The 22,837-nt window shown below is 45.1% G+C and overlaps 1 protein-coding gene and 1 pseudogene across 1 annotated transcript in view; one reads left to right on the forward strand and one right to left on the reverse strand.

Annotated features, from left to right (window-relative positions):
• ANKRD55 (ankyrin repeat domain 55) overlaps positions 1 to 22,837 on the forward strand; it is a 198,834-nt gene that overhangs the window by 153,811 nt on the left and 22,186 nt on the right. Inside the window, exon 10 of the mRNA XM_077462703.1 lies at positions 3,228 to 3,329. Coding sequence (XP_077318829.1) covers positions 3,228 to 3,329 — 102 coding nt within the window. The remainder of the gene's footprint in view (positions 1 to 3,227; positions 3,330 to 22,837) is intronic.
• On the reverse strand, positions 1,709 to 1,790 carry LOC143941749 (U2 spliceosomal RNA; annotated as a pseudogene).

Below are 22,837 nucleotides of genomic sequence, written 5' to 3' on the forward strand. Positions count from 1 at the left end.
TTTGCTTGTGGCACAATAAGTAAAGCAAAGTTTGCAGACACAATGATTGTGGGACTGTGCCATTATCATGTACACAGTAAGTAGACTCAGGTTTTCATCCCCCACTAGATAATTTTTTTTTTTTTGAAAAAGCCCATGGCGTGCAAACACACCCAAAAAACTTCCACCCGGTGCATAAAAAAAGTGCACACACATAAAGAGTAAAACACTAAAAAGTGCAGACGGGTGCCTGATGTCCTCCAAAATAAGGACCATACCCTGATCCCCCGGGGCGTTAGGTTCCAGACGGGGACTGAGGTACCAGACTCAACAAGTGGTCCCCGGACGAAACCGGAAGACCTCCTTTCCCCGGGAGGACTGCCGAAACAGAACCTCCTAGGTACTTGGTACTGTGGGGGCTTCCCCGAAGGTAGGCCCCCCTCATGGAGATTGGACCAAGCCAGAAGGCCTATGTCCGCTCTCCCACAAGACGTTCAGGATTGGTCCGAGGACCGACACCCTACTAATCAAAACGTGAAGTGACAAACAGTGACAAAACACACACAAATAAAATAAATAAAAAGTGAGGAAGGGATAGTGGAGAGGAGAGTGAAAAGTGGCCATTGTGCAATACAATGGCCGGCCCTCCACTAGATAATTTTTTTTTTTTTTTCTATTGAAAAAGCCCATGGCGTGCAAACACACCCAAAAAAACTTCCACCCGGTGCATAAAAAAAGTGCACACACATAAAGAGTGAAACACTAAAAAGTGCAGACGGGTGCCTGATGTCCTCCAAAAGAAGGACCATACCCTGATCCCCCGGGGCGTTAGGCTCCAGACAGGGACTGAGGTACCAGACTCAACAAGTGGGCCCCGGACGAAACCGGAAGCCCTCCTTTCCCCGGGAGGACTGCCGAAACAGAACCTCCTAGGTACTTGGTACTGTGGGGGCTTCCCCGAAGGTAGGCCCCCCCTCATGGAGATTGGACCAAGCCATAAGGCCTATGTCCGCTCTCCCAGAGACTTTCAGGATTGGTCCGAGGACCGACACCCTACTCATCAAACGTGCAGTGACAGACTGTGACAAAGACACACACAAATAAAATAAATAAAAAGTGAGGAAGGGATAGTGAAGAGGAGAGTGAAAAGTGGCCATTGTGCAATACAATGGCCGGCCCTCCGGCCAGGAATCAAAAATTCCTCTGGTCCTAGCCAAAAGGCCGGTGTAAAAAAAGCGTGTAATGGTGACGTGACCTAGGTGCCTAAATCAAAGTGCTGACGCACAGTGAAAGAAGGCACCCCTGGACTGCCACTCCAGGGGCACATCACCATGGGCTTTCCAACAAAAGCATCCCCGACAGCCCAGCCCAGACCACGACAGCCCCCACCACAGCCAGAAAGGCATGGAGATCAGCGAGCTTAGTGAGACCCTTTGCCATCAGGTCAAACCCTCACTCCCGTCACTCCTACCTAATTATATTCGAAAGGTACCGGCCGCCCCTCTGCTGGAACAGAAGAGCTAAGCGTTCCCTCCTGAAAAACTGACTGGGGCTAAAGCTGCCACAATCCAAGCCGGTCTGCCAGGGTCCCCTCCCCTGGCGCCGACCAGTGGTTCTCCGCCCTCATCAGGAGGCTTCCCGAACCGGCTACAAACCAGTCCGGGTCACCTTTACACCAACAGGCTTTGCATAGCAACCGCCACCCCTACTCCACCTCGCCGTAGAGCAGGGACGGTAAACAAGCGCCACCTATTGGCAACTGATAAGAACAGATACTACACTTGATCTTAGCCAAAAGGCCGAGAAGCGATAATTATGGCACACTCACAATTTGTCGTAATTTTTCTTCTTTGTTTTTGTCATATTGGTCCCATGGTCTTTAGATCTAAGCAACTTATTGAGAAAATTCTACTTTTACTTTGGAAAACTTTAATTTGGTCACTTTGAAGCAAAATACATTTTAGAGACTTGTGTTAAATGTGAAGAACAATGAAATATGTATATAAAGGGAATAAAAATAAATTAAATCTTTTTAAGTTAGAAAAAAAAAGAGACCATTGCATTTTTTATTCATTTTAAATTTCATATCAACGATTACAATCTGCAAGTACATTTTCCTACCAAAGCCTACCAGTAGAGGGCAGCATTATTCTGACTTGTGTCTGCAATATGAGACAGAACATTCCCAGAAAAACCAAGTGGTCTGTTTATAAAGACACGGCAAAGTGTTACAGCTTTGTAAGTTGTGTTAAAAGTTGTCATTCAGTTGAAATCTTATATGATGTTTATGTTGGATAAATTTCAGAAAACGTGTGTAAAAACGGGTCTGGTTTGTAATAGCTGAGTTAATATATGGGAGTTCTGACCTCAACCCGATAGAACACCTTTGGGATGATATAGAGCGGAGACTAAGAGCCAGGCCTTCTTGTTCAACATCAGTACCTGACCTCACAAATGCGTTTCTGGAAGAATGCTTAACATTCCCATAGACACACTCCTAAACCTTGTGGACAGCCTTCCCAGAGAAGTTGAAGCTGTTATAGCTGAAAAGGATGGGCCAACTCAATATTGAACCCTACGGACTAAGACTGGGATGCCAATAAAGTTCATGTGCGTGTAAAGGCAGGTGTCCCAATACTTTTGACTACTTCAGTGAATGCATGTGAACAGCTGCTGTTAGGGGCGTTTGACGTTTTTTGTAACTGCCTCTAAAAGCCCCTCCATATTAGCCTGTGTTCATGTACACTTAAACTGTCAGGAATTTAGGGGCACTAAAAAAAAACCAGCCTGTGCTTCCAGGAGCAGTAAAAACAAAAAAACGGTCTAAACGGGTCAAGCCACGTTTAGCCTCGTTTGATGTTTTTAGGTGCTTTTACATTATAGGGAGAGTTTTTAATGAAAAAACACCCAAAAACGTTAACGCCAAAAAAACACGAAAAAGACTCAACGCTAATGTAAAAATGCGGCTAAACGTGAAAAACCATGCGTTTTTAGCGCTGCTGTAGCAATGGCATTATTAAAACATCCTTTGTGCATGAACCCTGAGGGTTTTTTTTTTTTTTTTAAACCAGCGCAAGTGACAATGCTTTTATTTAATGAGAAGTGTCCTTTGTGCTTTGTAAAAGATTTTTTTATTGAAAATATATACATTATATAGTAAATCTTCATTAACTGAAGATATTTTACATTTACCTATTTTTGTTTAAAGTGTTATAATATACTTCATTAACATATATAATTATTTTCAGGTCACAACTCACCTCATCTCCCTCAAGATAAGCCAAGAATTAAAGAATTTCGACTTGCGCGAAACAGCTTGGCCCCTTTACCGGATCACTGTGTGAAGAAAAGTAGGTGTAAATAACATGCTATTCACATACAGTACATCTGAAAGGGGGGATCTCATTCATAAGGGTCAAACTTTTTTTTTCCTGTAGCATCATAAGGAGAAACAAAAATTAATTGGGCAACATTTTCAATGCTGTATTGCATTCATTCTACAAACAGTTCGGAGATTCCATCTGCAGGTGACCTATAGTTTTACAATTTGGCATTAACAGGTGTAGGATAATGGATTTGAGTCAGTTATATTTTCAGCTTTATAGGCTTTTAGAGTTTAAATCTTTATTCTGCATACAAACATTTATTAGAGGATGTCCTTGTGACACCAATAACACAGAATATTATGGGTTTTCAAAATAGAGCTACAGCAAGAGCTGTTTGCTTGCAGACTCTCTCTAACTGAAAATCTGTACATCCCCACACAGATCTGTACAGAAAAGGAATGGTTGGGTAGGTAATTTAATATCTAGCCTGTAAAAACAGGCATTGTTTTCAGCAGCACAGTTGGGATTGGCCTGGTAAATATGTGGAAAGGAACCCAGAGCTCCACCTACTGGCTGGAAGCCATAAAATAGGCAATATTCATGCAAGATTTCATATAATCCTGAAACAAATGAAAAAAATGTGTTTTATGCATTTTTTTTTTTAGACCTGAACACATATAAAATAAAATATATGTAAACATTATCCCTGGAATTCATAAAGACTGGCGCAAGCAGATTTTGTGAAAGTGTCTCTCATGCATTTTGTGAAAGTGTCTCTCATGCATTCTTAACCTCCCTGACGGTATTGCCGAGTGTGGCTCGGGGTGGATTTTCAGTACCAATAGAGGTAACCCCGAGCCATACTCGGGATCGCATCGCAGGATGTAGGTACAGCTTACTTACCTTGTGCCCAGGATCCTGCGATGTCTCCCCGTAGTGTGCGGTGGCTGTGTCTCCACACAATTCATCGCAGAGCCAAGCTCCGTTCCCTGCAAGAGTTGCAATGCACAGGGACAGAGCATGGTATAATATAATTACTTGCAGAATGGAGCGATAGTGATTTGTGAGGAAATTCGTCATCAAACACTGAAAGTAACGACAGCGACAATTCTGCAACTGAGCAAATTTCTGTGTTTTTGATTTGATTACATTATTGAATAATTTTTATTATTATTTGTTATAGTTATTTATAGTTATTTATGGTATTATAATTTATGATTTCGTGTTTCAAACTTTATCATACCCGGGATGTCTACTAGACTCTTGTTTGGACAGATTTAAGTGCATTATCCCTAAGAATTACAGGCCTACAATATAAAATGCCAAATTTCTATGCAAAAGAATTGTACTGCTTTGAGCTTCAAAAATCTGAAATAATCACACCGCCAGGGAGGTTAAAGTGGTGAAGAATGTGCCAAATTCATGTACCTGTCTAGAACTTGAATTTGGCTCATGCTGCGCCACTTTTAGAATGAACTCGAGACACTTTTGCAAAATATGTCTGACGGTTTTTCTCTCTAATCTCCAAAAGAGAGTTGGACTTAATTAGCTCCACTTTTACTTTGACACATTGTAAAAGTGGCCCATTCAATGGGACACAATTTAAAAGTGACGCATATTGGAACTACCTGAATTTGGTTACGCGAGTGGCTGTCAGAAAAATAAATTGTCGCAAATGCTCAATGAATTTGGCAAAATACATTAACTAGTGGGATTAACACCAGACTAGTGGTGCAGAACCTTTATTGAATCCCCCCCCCCATATGTTTTGTTAATATATAGTTGTCAGTATATGTCTATTACAAAAAGCCCTACTTATGCCGCGTACACACGTAGCCGACTATCCGACAGACTTAGACTGGCGGACTTCCTGCCAGACTGTCCGTCGGACTTTCCGAACGGGCTACTTGCCCACACACGGCACTTTTTCAGCGGACTAATACGGCGTACTAAGTCCGCCGTACTATCCGCCCTACTTTTGAAATGAACGGACTCGCCCACACACGCGGAGGAAAGCCCGCTCTTTTCGAGCGCGCCTCCAGGTAGGCGGGGCCTGCGAAGGAGACGCCGCTGGCCCTGCCACCTGGTATGAACTTAAAGGGGAACCCCAACGCCGAAAAAAGTCCCCCCCAAGTCCACAACAGACCCTTGTACGAGCACGCTACCCGGCCGGCCAGGAAAGGAGGGGCGAGCGAGCGCCCCCCCCCCCTCCTGAGCCGTACCAGGCCGCGTGCCCTCAACATGGGGGTGCCTCCACCCCAAAGCACCTTGTCCCCATGTTGATGAGGACAAGGGCCTCTTGCCGACAACCCTGGCCGTTGGTTGTCGGGGTCTGCGGGTGAGGGGCTTATCGGAATCCGGGAGAAGAAGAAGGAGAAGAAGAAGAACGGAAGGCGGTGGCGGCGGCAGCGACAGAAGACCGGGCCACCGCCTGTAAAAGAGCTATAAGAAGGCGCGGTAGCCCGGCAGAAGAACCGAAGAGGGGGACAAGACCCCCGAAGTCGGAAGAGGCTGCGGCAACAAAGAAGAATGCCGGGTTCCTCCGCTAGCAAAAGAGCTACAAGAAGATAGGGGAGGAGTCCGGCGAGAAGACCCCCGAAGACGGAAGACTCCCGGAGCTGTGCAATAAATTATTTTATCTTGTGTGTTGTGTTTTTTTTTGTACTTTATTTTACAGGTGAATGGGTAGGGGTACATTGTACCCCATACTCATTCACATAGGGTGGGGGGCCGGTATCCGGGGGCCCCCTTATTAAAGGGGGCTCCCGGATTCCGATAAGCCCCTCGCCCGCAGACCCCGACAACCAACGGCCAGGGTTGTCAGGAAGAGGCCCTTGTCCTCATCAACATGGGGACAAGGTGCTCTGGGGTGGGGGGGCTGCGTGGCCCCCCCCTTCCCCAAGGCACCCCCATGTTGAGGGCACGCGCCCTGGTACGGCTCAGGAGGGGGGGCGCTCGCTCGCCCCTCCTTTCCTGGCCGGCCGGGTAGCGTGCTCAGACAAGGGTCTGTTGTGGACTTGGGGGGGACCCCCATGCCGATTTTTTTCAGCGTTGGGTTTCCCCTTTAAGTCCATACCAGGTGGCGGGGCCAGCGACGTCTCCTTCGCGGGCCTGGCCTACCTGGAGACCCGCTCAAAATGAGCGGACTTTTCTCCGGGCGGGAAAAGTCCGTTGATTACAAAAGTACGGTGGACTGGCACACACACGGCCGGATTGTCTGCCGAAATGCGAGTCCGGCGGGAAGATTGTGCAAAACTACTTTCTAAGTCCACCGTACTTTCGGGTCAAAAAAGTATGCCGGAGGCTACACACGGGGGGATTGTCTGGCGGACTTCAGTTTTCCGGACTTTTCCACCCGCTTGTTTGATCGTGTGTACGTGGCATTAGGAGCACAGAGTGACCTTTAGTATCTTTATCGTTCACTCTGCATAACCCTGTGATGCTGGTTTAAGTTTGTTACTAAGGGCTTAACCTTCAATTGTTCCAACTCCTCATATTTTCTACTATATGCAGGGGTGTAAACTGTTGCTTGAAACCTGAAATCGATAATTATATTAAAGCACACACCAGCTGTCCTATCCTGTACCTTCTGGGGAGGATGTGCAATGCTGTAAGGTTGTGGACGGGTATTACTGTATGTATTTATTTGTATGCCATAATAAGTCACTTGCTGAGTTATATAAGCTACTGTACATACTTATTTAAGTATGGTGCTCTTAAAATATTCCAACCATTACATGTGGTGTTTAACCACTTCAGATCCGCGCTATTGCCAAATGACGGCAACAGCGCGGACCTACATTTCCGGGACTACGTCTATTGACGTCGTCCCGGATACGAGCGGCCTGCGCGCCCCCTGAGGGGCGCGCGCGGCGCGCTCTGTGATCGGCGAGTCCGTGAGACTCGCCTGATCACCGATCCGTGCAAGGGGTCGATCCCGACCCCTTATCACGTGATCAGCTGTCAGCCAATGACAGCTGATCATGTGATAGAACGGAGCCGGTAATCGGCTATTATTCGGCTATTATTAGAAAAAAAAAGCCGATCACCGGCGGCCGTGATCGGGACATCAGTCCCGATCACGGCCAGCAATACAGCTGACCACCTGCCCCCTGCCAGTGCCCACCTGCCCACCGCCGTGCCATCCTGAATAAAAGTAAGTGCCCCCCATCAGTGCCCCCCATCAGTGCCCATAGTGCCCACAGTGCCACCTACAGTGCCACCCACAATGCCACCCACAGTGCCATCCAGCAGTGCCACCAACAGTGCCACCAACAGTGCCACCCACAGTGCCCACAATCTGCCTCAAAGGTGCTGCGACCCAGTGCCGCCCATCAGTGCCCAGCAGTGCCGCCCATCAGTGCCCAGCAGTGCCGCCCATCAGTGCCCAGCAGTGCCACCTATCAGAGCCACCTATCAGTGCCACCTATCAGTGCCCATCAGTCCCGTCTATCAGTGGTACCTATCAGTGGCCATCTGTGCCACCCATCCGTGCCACTTATCCGTGCCACCCATCCATGCCATCTTATCTGTGCCCATCTTTGCCCATCAGTGCCGCCTTATCTGTGCCCATCGGTGCCGCCTTATCTGTGCCTATTAGTGCCGCCTTAACTATGCCTATCAGTGCCCACCAGTGCAGCCCATCAGTGCCCACCAATGCAGCCCATCAGTGCCCACCAATGCAGCCCATCAGTGCCCACCAATGCAGCCATCAGTGCCGCCTAATCAGCGCACTTCAATGAAGGAGAAAAATTACCCATTTGCAAAATTTTATAACAAACTATTAAAACATGATTTTTTTTTTGCATCTTTTTTGTTTGTTTAGCAAAAAATAAAACTCCGAGCTGTAACTAAATACCACCAAAAGAAAGCTCTATTTGTGGGAAAAAAATGATAAAAATTTCATTTGGGTACAGTGTTGTATGCCCGCGCAATTGTCATTCAAAGTGCATCAGCGCTGAAAGCTGAAAATTGGTCTGGGACTGAGGGGGGTTTAAGTGCCCAGTAAGTGGTTAAACTTAGCAAAAAGTCCTACTTCACTGTTTACAACTCTGATATGCCCTGGAAGCACAGGTTGGAATTAAACTCATAAGGTTTGACCCCACCCCAGTGCTTGATTCCCCTTTGCAGATGACCAACACAAGTGGACTGATATTATATCTATATTCCCAGTTACTCACAAGTATGTGACCAAAATCCCACAAGAATAAACACAGGCGGGAATAAGATCTCAACGATGTCCCAGAAGATCATTGGGAGGACAATCTTAGTGTGGTCCCTAAAAAAGTATCTCTCTCACAGAGTATCTCAATTTATTTATTCTGCATAGGATGTGTTGTATACTCATATTCCTGTTTACCATCAGGCAAAGTACAGTTTCTAATTGTAGTAAGTGCTGGAGGAATGGTGTTGATCTTATTCACCTTTTGTGGAGATGTCCCCTAGCTGACATCCTTGTCTATTTTAATATGTCTAATTCTGATCAGTATATTGTAGAGGCTATGAGTAGGGTACTCTATGTTGCATGAAAATGATTAGGAGGTGCCCCCTTCCTTGTCTTGTGTTCATGATAAGCAAGTTATAATTTGGCAGCAGTCTATTCATCTCTTAAAACAAGGCAGTAGTCTTCAACAGTCGCTTGTAGCCTTAAAGAAATATATATTGGTCTACATTATGACAACAGTTTCTAACAGGAGTCTTTTGCAAAGCTCTTAATATGTGTGCAGCTCAGCAGTCTCTTATAACACGGATATTCTCTCTTGTGCCATAGTAGTCAGCAGGTTATGTTATGTGAATACTATCATGTAACATGACAGTCTTTAGCTTAACCGTAAAATTGGGGTTTTAGCCCGATTAAAGAGTCAAGATGTGTGTAAAAACAAGCCAGACGGGGAGCAAGCTATAGTGTGCAGAGCTTCTTCCATGTTCTCAATATCAACCAGGAGGGAACTGTGAGCTGACCTGTCAGTTCACAAGAACATAAGCTGGGGGAGGATGAGACCACTGCCAATTGGGCGGGGCAACCCTTATTAAAGGGGTGGTAGCTATAGGCACTAAAGGGGGGGCTAGCGGTGGCCTGGTCTTCTGTCGCCGCCACCTCTTCTTCCGACTTCGGGGGTCTTGTCCCCCTCTTCGGTTTTTCTTGCCGGGCCTCCGCTCCTTCTTCCAGCTCTTTTACTAGCGGTGACCTGGTCTTCTGTCGTCATCGGCGTCACCACCGCTGCCTTCTCTTCTGCCCTTCTTCTTCCTTGAGATGTTAACTCGACGCTGTCTCGGACCCTAATGACAGGGACACTTATATAGGGACATTGGGCGGGGTCACAGAGTGAGGTCCCCACCCCTTATGATGTCACAGTCCCAGAGGATGCTGGGACTGGGACATCATAAGAGGCGGGGACATCACACGGCGACGACGACAGAAGACCAGGCCACCGCTAGTAAAAGAGCTGGAAGAAGGAGTGGAGGCCCGGCAAGAAGAACCGAAGAGGGTGACAAGACCCCCAAAGTCGGGAGAAGAGGCGGCAGTGACAGAAGACCGGGCCACCGCTAGCCCCCCCTTTAGTGCCTATAGCTGAATATAGCTGAGGACAAGACCCCCCAAGTCGGAAGAAGACCCCCTGACGGCAGCAGCGGCGAAGAAGAAAGCCGGGCTCCTCCGCTAGTAAAAGAGCTAGCAGAAGATAGTGGAGTCCGGTGAGAAGACCCCCCAAGACGGAAGAAGACCCCCGGAGCTGTGCAATAAATTATTTTAAAACCTTGTGTTGTGTTTTATTTAAATTTTTTTCACCAGGTGAATGGGTAGGGGTACATTGTACCCCATACTCACTCACATAGGGTGGGGGGCCGGTATCTGGGGGCCCCCTTATTAAAGGGGGCTCCCGGATTCCGATAAGCCCCCCACCCCTAGACTCTCACAACCAACGGCCAGGGTTGTCAGGAAGAGGCCCTTGTCCTCATCAACATGGGGACAAGGTGCTTTGGGGTGGGGGACCGCACGGTCCCCCCTTCCCCAAAGCACCCCCCCATGTTGAGGGCATGTGGCCTGGTATGGCTCGGGAGGGGGGCGCTCCTCATCCTCACCCCCTTTCCTGACCCGCCTGGCTGCGTGCTCGGATAAGGGTCTGATATGGACCTTGGGGGGGACCCCCACAATGTTTTTTCAGCGTAGGGCTTCCCCTTTAAATCCATACCAGGTGACGGGGCCAGCGTTGTGTCAGTCTCGCCCATGGAAGCGGCGACATTGACTTCCTTCCCTAGTCCCGTCTACCTGGAGCCACATTCAAAATTAACTGACTTTTCTCTGTGTGCAGGAAAGTCCATTAATTTCAAAAGTCTGGCGGACTAGCACACAGACGGCCAGATTGTCCACTGGACTGCCGAGTCTGGTGGACAATTTTGAGTCAAAACTTCTTTCTAAGTCCGCTGGACTTTTGGGGAAAAAAAGTCAGCCGGAGCCTTCACACGGGCGAATTGTCTGGCGGAATCTGGTCCGCCGGAGCAAGTCTGCCAGATAGTCCGATCATGTGTACGCGGCATTACTGACCATAAGAATCTCACATTCTTGGAAGAAACCCGAACCTCCTACGGTTTCTTATTGGAAAGGTTTAATTAATAATGCTTTGCCGTTATACAAAGCCACCTATCTTAGCAGAGGGTGCCCTAACAAATTTGAGAGAGTGTGGCGGTGCTGGCTTGATGCCGCAGATACTGTGAATTAATCGCTAGGTGAGGGTTTTTTTTTTTTTTTTCCCTTGAGGGTAGGGTGAGGGGCGGGGCAGGGAGGTGCTTCCCCTTGGATTGGTTATATACCCATTTCAAATAGTTCACTATTCAGTTACAGTACAGGCTATGTGTTTCTTATATGAGTGGTACTGTCGGTGTTTATAGACTGAACTAGGAGGAAGAATGGAGGGCTGCACAGGAGGGAGTTTGGTTGGGTGGGGGGAGGGGGAGGGAGGAAGGGAGGGGGGGGGGGGGGGTTTGGGGAGGTGTTTGGGACCGTTTGGTATGTTTGTATGTTATTAATGTATTGAAAACTTTCAATAAAAATAAATTTATAAAAAAAAAAAAAAAAAGAAAGAATCTCACATTCTTGTCTTAGGTGAAACGCCTCTCTCCCAGAAGGGCACAATGGGCTCTTTTCTTATCTCATTCTTTCCCGGAACTAAGAATGTAAGCGCTGACGCTTTGTCATGACAATTTTCCTCCGCTTCCAAGATGGAGTAGATTCCGGTTCCTGTGATTCCTCCTGATCGTATTTTGTCTACGGTTCACACCAATCTCACTTCCCCTTTGAGTGACAAAATTCTGGCAGCTCAGGTCCATGCTTCTTCTGAGAAACCTTGCGACCGCTACTTTGTCCCGGAGAATCTCCATACTGCTGTGTTCCAGACTTACCATTCTCCCAAGGCTACTGCCCATCCTAGGAAGAATCAACTCTTTTGGGTAATTTCTCAACAATTCATGTGGCCTAGTCTACGTGCATATGTAGCAGCCTTCGTAGCTGCTTGTTCCGTGTGTGCTCAGAGTAAGACTCCACGACACTTTCTAGTGGGTCTCCTACAACCCATACCTAATAGAGAGAGGCCTTGGACCCACCTGTCTATGGATTTCATTGTGGAGTTACCCAACTCTCAGGGCAACAAAGTTATCCTTATGGTGGTTGACCGGTTCTCGAAAATGTTTTATTGTATTCCACTTAAGAAGTTGCCCACATCTAAGGAACTGGCTTTCATTTTTGCTTGGGAGATCTTTCGCTTACATGGGCTACCCAAGGTGATTCTCTCGGACAGGGGTAGTCAGTTTGTGTTCCGGTTCTGGCGATCGTTTTGTGCACAGTTGGGAATTCAGCTTGCATTCTCCTCTGTGTATCACCCACAGTCTAATGGGGCCGCAGAACGAGCCAACCAGTCCTTGAAGCAGTTCTTACCTTGCTATATTTCTGACCATCATAACAACTGGTCAGACCTCTTACCTTGGGCAGAGTTTGCTCACAATAGTGCCTTGAATTCTTTAATTTCTTCTTTCCGATTGTCCCCGTTTATTGCGAACTATGGTTTCCAACCTTCCATGTTGCCTGACTCATTTGTTTCACAGAGCATTCCTGCATTAGAGGAACATCTCAATGGTCTTTGTTCCACTTGGGCACAAGTCCTTCCTACCAGGTTGGGGACAGGGTCTGGCAGTCATCTTGCATCCTCCAACTCCGTGTTCCCTCTCTGAAGTTGGCCCCTCCAGTTTATTGGGCCTTTCCATATTCTCCGCAGGATTAACCCAGTGGTTTACGCTTTAGACCTTCCTTCTAATATGCATCAATTCTATGTCTCCTTATTAAAACCTTTGGTCTGCAACCTCTTTACCACCTCTGTGCCACATGGAAGGTTTCCAACCTTCCATGTTGCCTGACTCATTTGTTCCGCAGAGCATTCCTGGGAACATCTCCGTGGTCTTTGTTCCACTTGGGCACAAGCCCAGAAGGCTTTGCAACATGCCAATGATAGGTACAGACTCCATGCTGACCGCAGACGCCTGCCTGCACCTTCCTACCACGTTGGGGACAGGGTCTGGCTGTTATCTTGCAACCTCCAACTCCATTTTCCCTCACTGAAGTTGGCACCTCAGTTTATTGGGCCTTTCCATATTCTCTACAGGGTTAACACAGTGGATTACGCTTTAGACTTTCCTTCTAATATGCGTATCTCAAATGTGTTCTATGTCTCCTTATTAAAACCTTTGGTCTGCCACGTCCTCACCCTGTACAGGATGTGAACCATAAGGAATATGAAGTACAGTCCATTGTTGACTCCCGTAGGTTTCGTGGGTGCATATAGTACCTGTGCATTGGAAAGGGTATAGTCCGGAGGAACTCTCTTGGGTCTCATCCTCGGACGTACATGCTCCTGTCCTCCTCTGTGATTTCCATAGACGTTTTCCCCTTAAGCCTGGTGGTCCTCTGAGGGGGAGGGGTCATTGAGGAGGAGGGGTACTGTCAGGGCTGAGCAAGTCAGACTGGGAGCAGGCTATAGCATGCAGAGCTGGATAATCCACAACCTAGGCAGAAGTCCAGGAGACCCAACAATTTTTTTTCCATGTTCTCAATATAAACCAGGAGGGAAATGCAATTAAATAAAACTGTGAGCCAGCCTGTCAGTTCACAAGAGCATAAGCTGGGGAAGGATGGGACCACTGGCAATTGGGCGGGGCGACCCTTATTAAAGCGGAGCTCCACCCTACCCCCTCCCCTGCCACATTTAACATTTCACTTTTTTTGGGGGGGGGGGCAGGTACCTAGTTTTGACAGGTATCCGCTCCTACTTCCACTCGGATTGCCTAGATGATCCAAGCAGAAGCTCTCCTCTTCCTGCATGTACAGTGGTGTGAAAAAGTGTTTGCCCCCTTCCTCATTTCCTGTTCCTTTACATGTTTGTCACACTTAAGTGTTTCGGAACATCAAACCAATTTAAACAATAGTCAAGGACAACACAAGTAAACACAAAATGCAATTTGTAAATGAAGGTGTTTATTATTAAAGGTGAAAAAAAAATCCAAACCATCATGGCCCTGTGTGAAAAAGTGATTGCCCCCCTTGTTAAAACATACTATAACTGTGGTTGTCCACACCTGAGTTCAATTTCTATAGCCACACCTAGGCCTGATTATTGCCACACCTGTTCACAATCAAGGCATCACTTAAATAGGAGCTGCTTGACACAGTAAGGTCCACCAGAAGATCCTTAAAAGCTACACATCATGCCGAGACCCAAAGAAATTCAGGAACAATTGAGAAAGAAAGTAATTGAGATCTATCAGTCTGGAAAGGGTTATAAAGCCATTTCCAAAGCTTTGGGAATACAGCGAACCACAGTGAGAGCCATTATCCACAAATGGCGAAGACATGGAACAGTGGTGAACCTTCCCAGGAGTGGCCGGCCGCCCAAAATTACCCCAAGAGCGCAGCGACGACTCATCCAAGAGGTCACAAAAGACCCCACAACAACTTCCAAGGAACTGCAGGCCTCACTTGCCTCAGTTAAGGTCAGCGTTCATGCCTCCACCATCAGGAAAAGACTGGGCAAAAATGGCCTGCATGGCAGAGTTCCAAGGAGAAAACCACTGCTGAGCAAAAAGAACATCAAAGCTCATCTCAATTTCTCCACAACACATCTTGATGATCCCCAAGACTTTTGGGACAACATTCTGTGGACCGATGAGACAAAAGTGGAACTCTTTGGAAGGTGTGTGTCCAAGTATATCTGGCGTAGAAGGAACACTGCATTTCATAAAAAGAACATTATACCAACAGTAAAATATGGTGGTGGTAGTGTGATGGTCTGGGGCTGTTTTGCTGCTTCAGGACCTGGAAGACTTGCTGTGATAAAAGGAACTATGAATTCTGCTGTCTACCAAGAGATCCTGAAGGAGAATGTCCGACCATCTGTTCGTGTACTCAAGCTGAAACGAACTTGGGTTCTGCAGCAGGACAATGATCCTAAACACACCAGCAAGTCCACCACCGAATGGCTGAAGAAAAACAAAATGAAGACTTTGGAGTGGCCTAGCCAAAGTCCTGACCTGAATCCTATTGAGATGTTGTGGTATGACCTTAAAAAGGCCGTTCATGCTCGAAAACCCTCTAATGTAACTGAATTAGGACAATTCTGCAAAGATGAGTGGGCCAAAATTCCTCCAGGACGCTGTAAAAGCCTCATTGCACGTTATCGCAAACGCTTGGTTGCAATTGTTGCTGCTAAGGGTGGCCCAACCAGTTATTAGGTTTAGGGGGCAATCACTTTTTCACACAGAGCCATGATGGTTTGGATTTTTTTTCACCTTTAATAATAAACACCTTCATTTACAAATTGCATTTTGTGTTTACTTGTGTTGTCCTTGACTATTGTTTAAATTGGTTTGATGTTCCGAAACACTTAAGTGTGACAAACATGTAAAGGAACAGGAAATGAGGAAGGGGGCAAACACTTTTTCACACCACTGTATGTCGGGGCTGGGCTCAGCCCTTCCTTCTGAGCTGGCCGCACAGCTGTCAGTTAATTTCCAGCTCCTATCTCTACACAGTATCTCACCTGTTGATGATATTCTGCTTGTCAGTCCTGCTTACTTAAGCCATCCAGCCCAGATGATCTCTGCCTTCGCCTGGTCAACATCAGTGATTCTCTCCAGCATGCCTGTTAAAGACTTGCTTGGCTGATGTTCCTTCTGGCTCCAGATCCTGCTTCCTGTTCCACTACCCTGATTCCTGGCTTCCTGACTTTCTGGCTTGTCTGACTATCCATTCTGGTTACTGAAATTTGGCTATGTTTTGACTACGTTTGTTCTATTTACTTTTATTGTTAAACAAGTGTGATTAAGTGTGCTTCTGGCTCGGTCTGTCCGGGTGCCCACAGTTGAAGTCCCGGGCAGACAAAGACAAGCGATGGTGCAAACAGGTTAGTGTGTATTTATTAAAAGTCAGCTGCTTCACTTTTTGTAGCTGCTTACTTTTAATAAACACAAAAACGACTGGAGCTCGGCTTTAAGGATTGGGTGGGAAAAGAGGCAGAACCAATGGTGAATTATCTGCGCCAGATAAACTCTTTTTAACATTATTGGTCAACTGAGAGGCAAGCTTTGATGGTGGACCAGATGATGTGCTAATCAAAATGGATATTTGGGACTTGGGATTGACTTATATACTTGCCCAAACAATTGGCCCCCGCCAATAGTAGTCCTGAGTCAGGGTGCCCTAACCCCACCCTCCCTCCTTTTTTAATGTTAAAGGAAACCTGTAATGAGAGAAGTATGCTGGCACCACAGACATGCAACTGACCGGTGTCCGATCAAATAGTGTCCCCCATCACATAGTGTCCGCCCTGTACTGCGCTTGTGCAGTAAGGGGGACAAGGAGAAGCCGAAAATCTCAGAAGATAAACGGCGCAATGAGTCCAGGTTCTTTCGGTAGTACGGCCCGGACACTATTCGATAGCCGGACACTTTGTGTCAGAACACCGGCATTAAGTATTTCCGAATACAGTACAGCAATGACAGCTCAGATGTATAATGTGCTCCTGTCTTTATCAGTCATTTATGGGCAAAGAAAGTAGTGTATAGAATCACTTTTAATATTTTATTTTCTCCTTCCATGTCACTCAACAATGCATTTAAAATGGTATCACTGTACTCTCTCTGTAATGATTTTCCTTGGTTAACATAAAAGTGCAAGAAGTTGTCTTTCATAACTCCTATGACTTCCATAAAGAGTTCCTTCTTATTTTCTGCCAGTGAGTTGAATTCTTCAAAATACCGGTAAATGATCATACAGCAGCGGATGTGGTTTAAAAAAAGAATTGTACACTGCATTTCTCCTGATCATTGTTTCACTTTCCCAGAAGAGATGTCATGGTGTTATCAAACAGGGATACAGAGAAAGCATGTTTTCACTAGCATGGGGCTTTTTCTATTACAGATAACTCATGTAAACATAATTTGCTGGGTCCTCATACAAAAATCTGATAATCTTTAAGGTTTATGTCACACAGGCAATATTGTAGCAATTACAGAATCGCTTTTCTTAGCAGTTTTGTTGCTGTAAAAATAGACTTGAGGTAGGTGAAAGGTCTGTGTCAATGAAATTCTAAATGATTTGTAGCTTAGTTGCTGAGCCATTGACATTTTGCAGCATGTAGTGCTAGCAACAGTACAACTATGTGGCTTCTGATGACTATGACATTGATTGTGATGCATATGTACCTGCTAAAACCACCAAAGAGAGATTTGTACCTGCAGAAAAATTTGATGGAAATTTGATATAAAAGAGAAAATTGGGCATACGATAGCCCAAAGGTCAGACTTTAAAGGCACAATGGGCAGTAGAAATATACCATTTTCTATTTTTTATTCATAACAATACATGGTACAAAAAGCAAAAAAAGTAAAGAATTAAAAACATATACACAATACATGACAAAGATGAACATGCATAGTATACATAGTAGTGAGCCCCTGTGTGTCAATTCGCTGTCTAGCTTCGTCAGGACACACTCAGGGATTGTTGGAGAAAAACAGGTCTCACTATCTAAAATAAAACACATAGATAAGACTTTATATGATAGCAACACGTGTTTAAAAATGGATTATCATCATATCTGAACGACATATGTGGCACACAAGTAGAAATACCTTGCAAAGGAATCCATGAAAGATAGTCGCATCCATAAGGTTTCAAGTATTTTCATCTATAGTATTTCAAGTGCTTGGGTATATTCATGTCAGAAAGCCAGCTAAAACAATGGTGATATGGTGGTGATATGAATTTAGACACTGAGAGCCAAAGACCTGAATAATATGAACATATACAGTATCTCACAAAAGTGAGTACACCCCTCTCATTTTTGTAAATATTTTATTATATCTTTTCATGTGACAACACTGAAGAAATGACGCTTTGCTACAATGTGAAGTAGTGAGTGTACAGCTTATATAACAGTGTAAATTTGCTGTCCCCTCAAAATAAGTCAACACACAGCCCTTAATGTCTAAACCGCTGGCAACAAAAGTGAGTACACCCCTAAGTGAAAATGTCCAAATTGGGCCCAATTAGCCATTGTCCCTCCCCGGTGTCATGTGATTTGTTAGAGTTACAAAGTCTCAGGTGTGAATGGGGAGCAGGTGTATTAAATTTGGTGTTATCGCTCTCACTTTCTCATACTGGTCACGGGAAGTTTAACATGGCACCTCATGGCAAAGAACTCTCTGAGGATCTGAAAAAAAGAATTGTTGCTCTACATAAAGATGGCCTAGGTTATAAGAAGATTGCCAAGACCTTAAAACCGAGCTGCAGCATGGTGGCAAAGACCATACATCGGTTTAACAGGACAGGTTCCACTCAGAACCCGCCTCACTATGGTCGACCAAAGAAGTTGAGTGCAGGTGCTCAGCATCATATCCAGAGATTGGCATTGCTGTAGAGGTTGAAAGTGTGTGTGTGTGTGGGTGGGGGGGGGGGGGGGTCAGCCTGTCAGTGCTTAGACCATACACCTCATACTGCATCAAATTGGTCTGCATGGCTGTCGTCCCAAAAGGAAGCCTCTTCTAATGATGATGCACAAGAAAGCCTGCAAACAATTTTCTGAAGACAAGCAGACTAAGGACATGGATTACTGGAACCATGTCCTGTGTACTGATGAGACCAAGATAAACTTATTTTGTTCAGATGGTGTCGAGCGTGTGTCGGTGTGGCAACCAGGTGAGGCATACAAAGTCTGTGTCTCTTGCCTACAGTCAAGCATGGTGGTGGGAGTGTCATAGTCTTGGGCTGCATGAGTGCTACCGGCACTGGGGAGCTACAGTACATTGATGGAACCATGAATGTCAACATGTACTGTGACATACTGCAGCAGAGCATGATCCCCGCCCTCCTGAGATTGGGCCGCAGGGCAGTATTCCAACATAACTAAGTTATTTTGAGTGGACAGTAAATTTACACTGTTATACAAGCTGTCCACTCACTACTTTACATTGTAGCAAAGTGTCATTTCTTCAGTGTTGTCACATGAAAAGATATAATAAAATATTTACAAAAATGTGAGGGGTGTACTCACTTGTGTGAGATACTGTATTTAAAACCAGTTCCATATACACGACCATTAAAGCAGGGGGCCCAAACTGCAATCAAACAAGCCAGGTGTCCAATTAGATCAGGTTTAGCAATCCCTCAGAGCCATCTAAAGGAAAGAGAAAATAGTACAGTGTAAAAGAAGCATATCGCTCATAAGGCTGAATAAGCTAATAAAATTCGTCTTGCCTATACTTACCATGACCAACAGGTCCGTCCAGCATACCCCCTAAAATGACCCGCATGCTCACCACACCAAGATTGGATGGGGGGAGTTATTTATAACCCTCCGAACACATCCAAGACCCAGCCACACTGCAATGCACGTGGTGCGGATCCTACGCTGAGCAACAGCACCACCGAGTGACGTCTTCAAATGACACGGCAGCAGGCACATCCCTATCTGACACCAACGAAAAGAACAGCAATGATAAGGCCATCCATAGGAGGCATAAAATGCATATAATGCATCAGATGGGACAATGCTCCATCCCACATCCTCATCCCACATAGACACAGAATCAGCAAGAGAAGGGGAGGAGCATGAGCGAACACATAGGCCCAACCAAAAACACAGTCAGTCCATAGCATACAGCAGGCGCAGATCCACACTTTTTGTGCACATAAGTGCACAAAAAGTACACATGAGCTGCACAAAAACGCCAAAAACCCCGACAGCCATGCCCAAAAAGTGAAACCAAAAACCACCCACGTCAGACAAAGAAGAGAAAGAAAAGAAAAGAAAATGTATTGTTAAGCAAGGACTCTACACTATACAATTAAATAGGATCCACATGCAAAATAACAGAGTGCGCCAGACATGTCAAAGAGATATGCAAGAGATAATCCAGAAAAGATAAAGACATATTGCTCAAGTACCATCATATACAGTACAGACCAAAAGTTTGGACACACCTTCTCATTCAAAGAGTTTTCTTTATTTTCATGACTATGAAAATTGTAGATTCACACTGAAGGCATCAAAACTATGAATTAACACACGTCCATTTATATACTGAACAAAAAAGTGTGAAACAACTGAAAATATGTCTTATATTCTAGGTTCTTCAAAGTAGTCACCTTTTGCTTTGATTACTGCTCCGCACACTCTTGGCATTCTGTTGATGAGCTTCAAGAGGTAGTCACCTGAAATGGCTTTCCAACAGTCTTGAAGGAGTTCCCAGAGATGCTTAGCACTCGTTGGCCCTTTTGCCTTCACTCTGCTGTTCAGCACACCCCAAACCATCTCGATTGGGTTCAGGTCCGGTGACTGTGGAGGCCAGGTCCTCTGGCGCAGCACCCCATCACTCTCCTTCTTGGTCAAATAGCCCTTACACAGCCTGGAGGTGTGTTTGGGCTCATTGTCCTATTTGAAAAATAAATGATGGTCCAACTAAACGCAAACCGGATGGAATAGCATGCCGCTGAAAGATGCTGTGGTAGCCATGCTGGTTCAGTATGCCTTCAATTTTGAATAAATCCCCAACAGTGTCACCAGCAAAGCACCCCCACACCATCACACCTCCTCCATGCTTCACGGTGGGAACCAGGCATGTAGAGTCCATCCGTTCACCTCTTCTGCATCGCACAAAGACACGGTGGTTGGAACCAAAGATCTCAAACTTGTACTCATCAGACCAAAGCACAGATTTCCACTGGTCTAATGTCCATTCCTTGTGTTCTTTAGCCCAAACAAGTCTCTTCTGCTTGTTGCCTGTCCTCAGCAGTGGTTTCCTAGCAGCTATTTTACCATGAAGGCCTGATTCACACAGTCTCCTCTTAACAGTTGTTCTAGAGATGTGTCTGCTGCTAGAACTCTGTGTGGCATTGACCTGTCCTCTAATCTGAGCTGCTGTTAACCTGCGATTTCTGAGGCTGGTGACTCGGATGAACTTATCGTCCGCAGCAGAGGTGACTCTTGGTCTTCTTTTCCTGGGGCGGTCCTCATGTGAGCCAGTTTCTTTGTAGTGCTTGATGGTTTTTGCCAATGCACTTGGGGACACTTTCAAAGTTTTCCCAATTGTTCGGACTGACTGACCTTTATTTCTTAAAGTAATAATGGCCACTCGTTTTTCTTTACTTAGCTGCTTTTTTCTTGCCATAATACAAAGTCTAACAGTCTATTCAGTAGGACTATCAGCTGTCTACTGTATCCACCTCCTGCACAACACAACTGATGGTCCCAACCCCATTTATAAGGCTTGAAATCCCACTTATTAAACCTGACAGGGCATACCTGTGAAGTGAAAACCATTTTGGGTGACTACCTCTTGAAGCTCATCAACAGAATGCCAAGAGTGTGCGGAGCAGTAATCAAAGCAAAGGGTGGCTACTTTGAAGAACTTAGAATATAAGACAAATTTTCAGTTGTTTCACACTTTTTTGTTCAGTATATAATTCCACATGTGTTAATTCATAGTTTTGATGCCTTCAGTGTGAATCTACAATTTTCATAGTCATGAAAATAAAGAAAACTCTTTGAATGAGAAGGTGTGTCCAAACTTTTGGTCTGTACTGTATGTGTAATAAAAAATACATAAATTACTGTCCAAAGATCTATACTATAAACATATCATAAAGCTTAATAAGCTAAATATTACATATATTCTCATATATTGTGAGCTCTAACTAGCAGGGCCCTCTGATCCCTCCTGTATTGATTTGTATTGTAAGTGTACTGTCTGCCCTCATATTGTAAAGTGTTGCTCAAACTGTTGGCACTATATAAATCCTGTATAATAATAATAATATATTGATTTTTCAAAAAAGGAAAACCATACCCGTATTATGAGTTTTATATCTCGGCATTTGCGCTATAAAAGACAAAAAATGGGAGAAAGTTGGTTAAACATTGATCAAATAGATCCCAAAAAAACATATTCCCTAAAAAAAGGATATGTGGAAAAGGAATATATAGGAACCCCGCTATAAAGGTCTGAAACTCAACATGTCATTTAGGCCCAGAAGCCTGAAGATTATAAACCCATTGGGTTTCTTTCTGTAGAACCCTTTGATCAAAATTGCCCCCTTGTGGATCTTCATAGACCCTATCAAGGGAGGCAAATCTAAACACATGGGGGTTGTATCTATGTTTAAAAGCCACATGATAACCAATGGCCGTGTTGAGCAGACCACCTGTAGCATAATACATGTGGTCTTTCATCCTCTTCCATAGGGGTCTGATGGTTTTGCCAATGTAGAATGCTCCACATTGGCAAAGGATAATATATATAATTCCTATAGTTTGGCAAGTTTTATGATAGCGAATTATATGAGTTTGTCCATTGGGAAGCAGAACAGGGGAGCCCTCAATAAGCAAGTGACAGAAGTCACAGGTTCTACATTGAAAGGGCCCCGGTCTATCGCATTGCTTATTGAAACATTTGGGGTATTAACTCTGCACCAAGCGATCCCTGATCGATCCTGAGCGTCTAAAGGTAATCTCCGCATTGACCCCTAGATATTATATTGAGTATTGGGTCAGCTGAAAGTAAATGCCAATGTTTCTGCATGATTCAACATATTTGTTCATGTTGGTCTGAATAGGTAGTTATGAATCTAACCGTGTTTTTTCTTGGGTTCTGAGAACAACAGTGTATCCCTAGACTTACCCTGTGCTTTTTTAAAAGCTTTTTTAAGGCAAGATCTACTGTAACCCCTAGCCAAAAGCCTGCTATAAAGGAGGTCAGCCTCATGCCTGAAAGCAGGTTCACTTGAGCAATTCCTCCTAAGATGTAAGTACTGGCTAAAGGGCATACTTTGTATCAATGAATACGGATGTGTGCTAGACGTGTGCAGAATTGTGTTCCCTGCCGTGGGCTTACGGTAAAGAGATGTACTGATTGTACCATCAACCTCAATGCTCAAAGTTATGTTAAGATATGCAATGCTGCTCTCATTAGATTAAATTGTGAGCTTATGATTG

The sequence above is a fragment of the Lithobates pipiens genome, unplaced genomic scaffold (genome assembly GCF_037356315.1).
Source record: "Lithobates pipiens isolate NorthernLeopardFrog02 unplaced genomic scaffold, aLitPip1_a1.2 Scaffold_3, whole genome shotgun sequence".
Taxonomy (NCBI): Eukaryota; Metazoa; Chordata; class Amphibia; order Anura; family Ranidae; genus Lithobates; species Lithobates pipiens.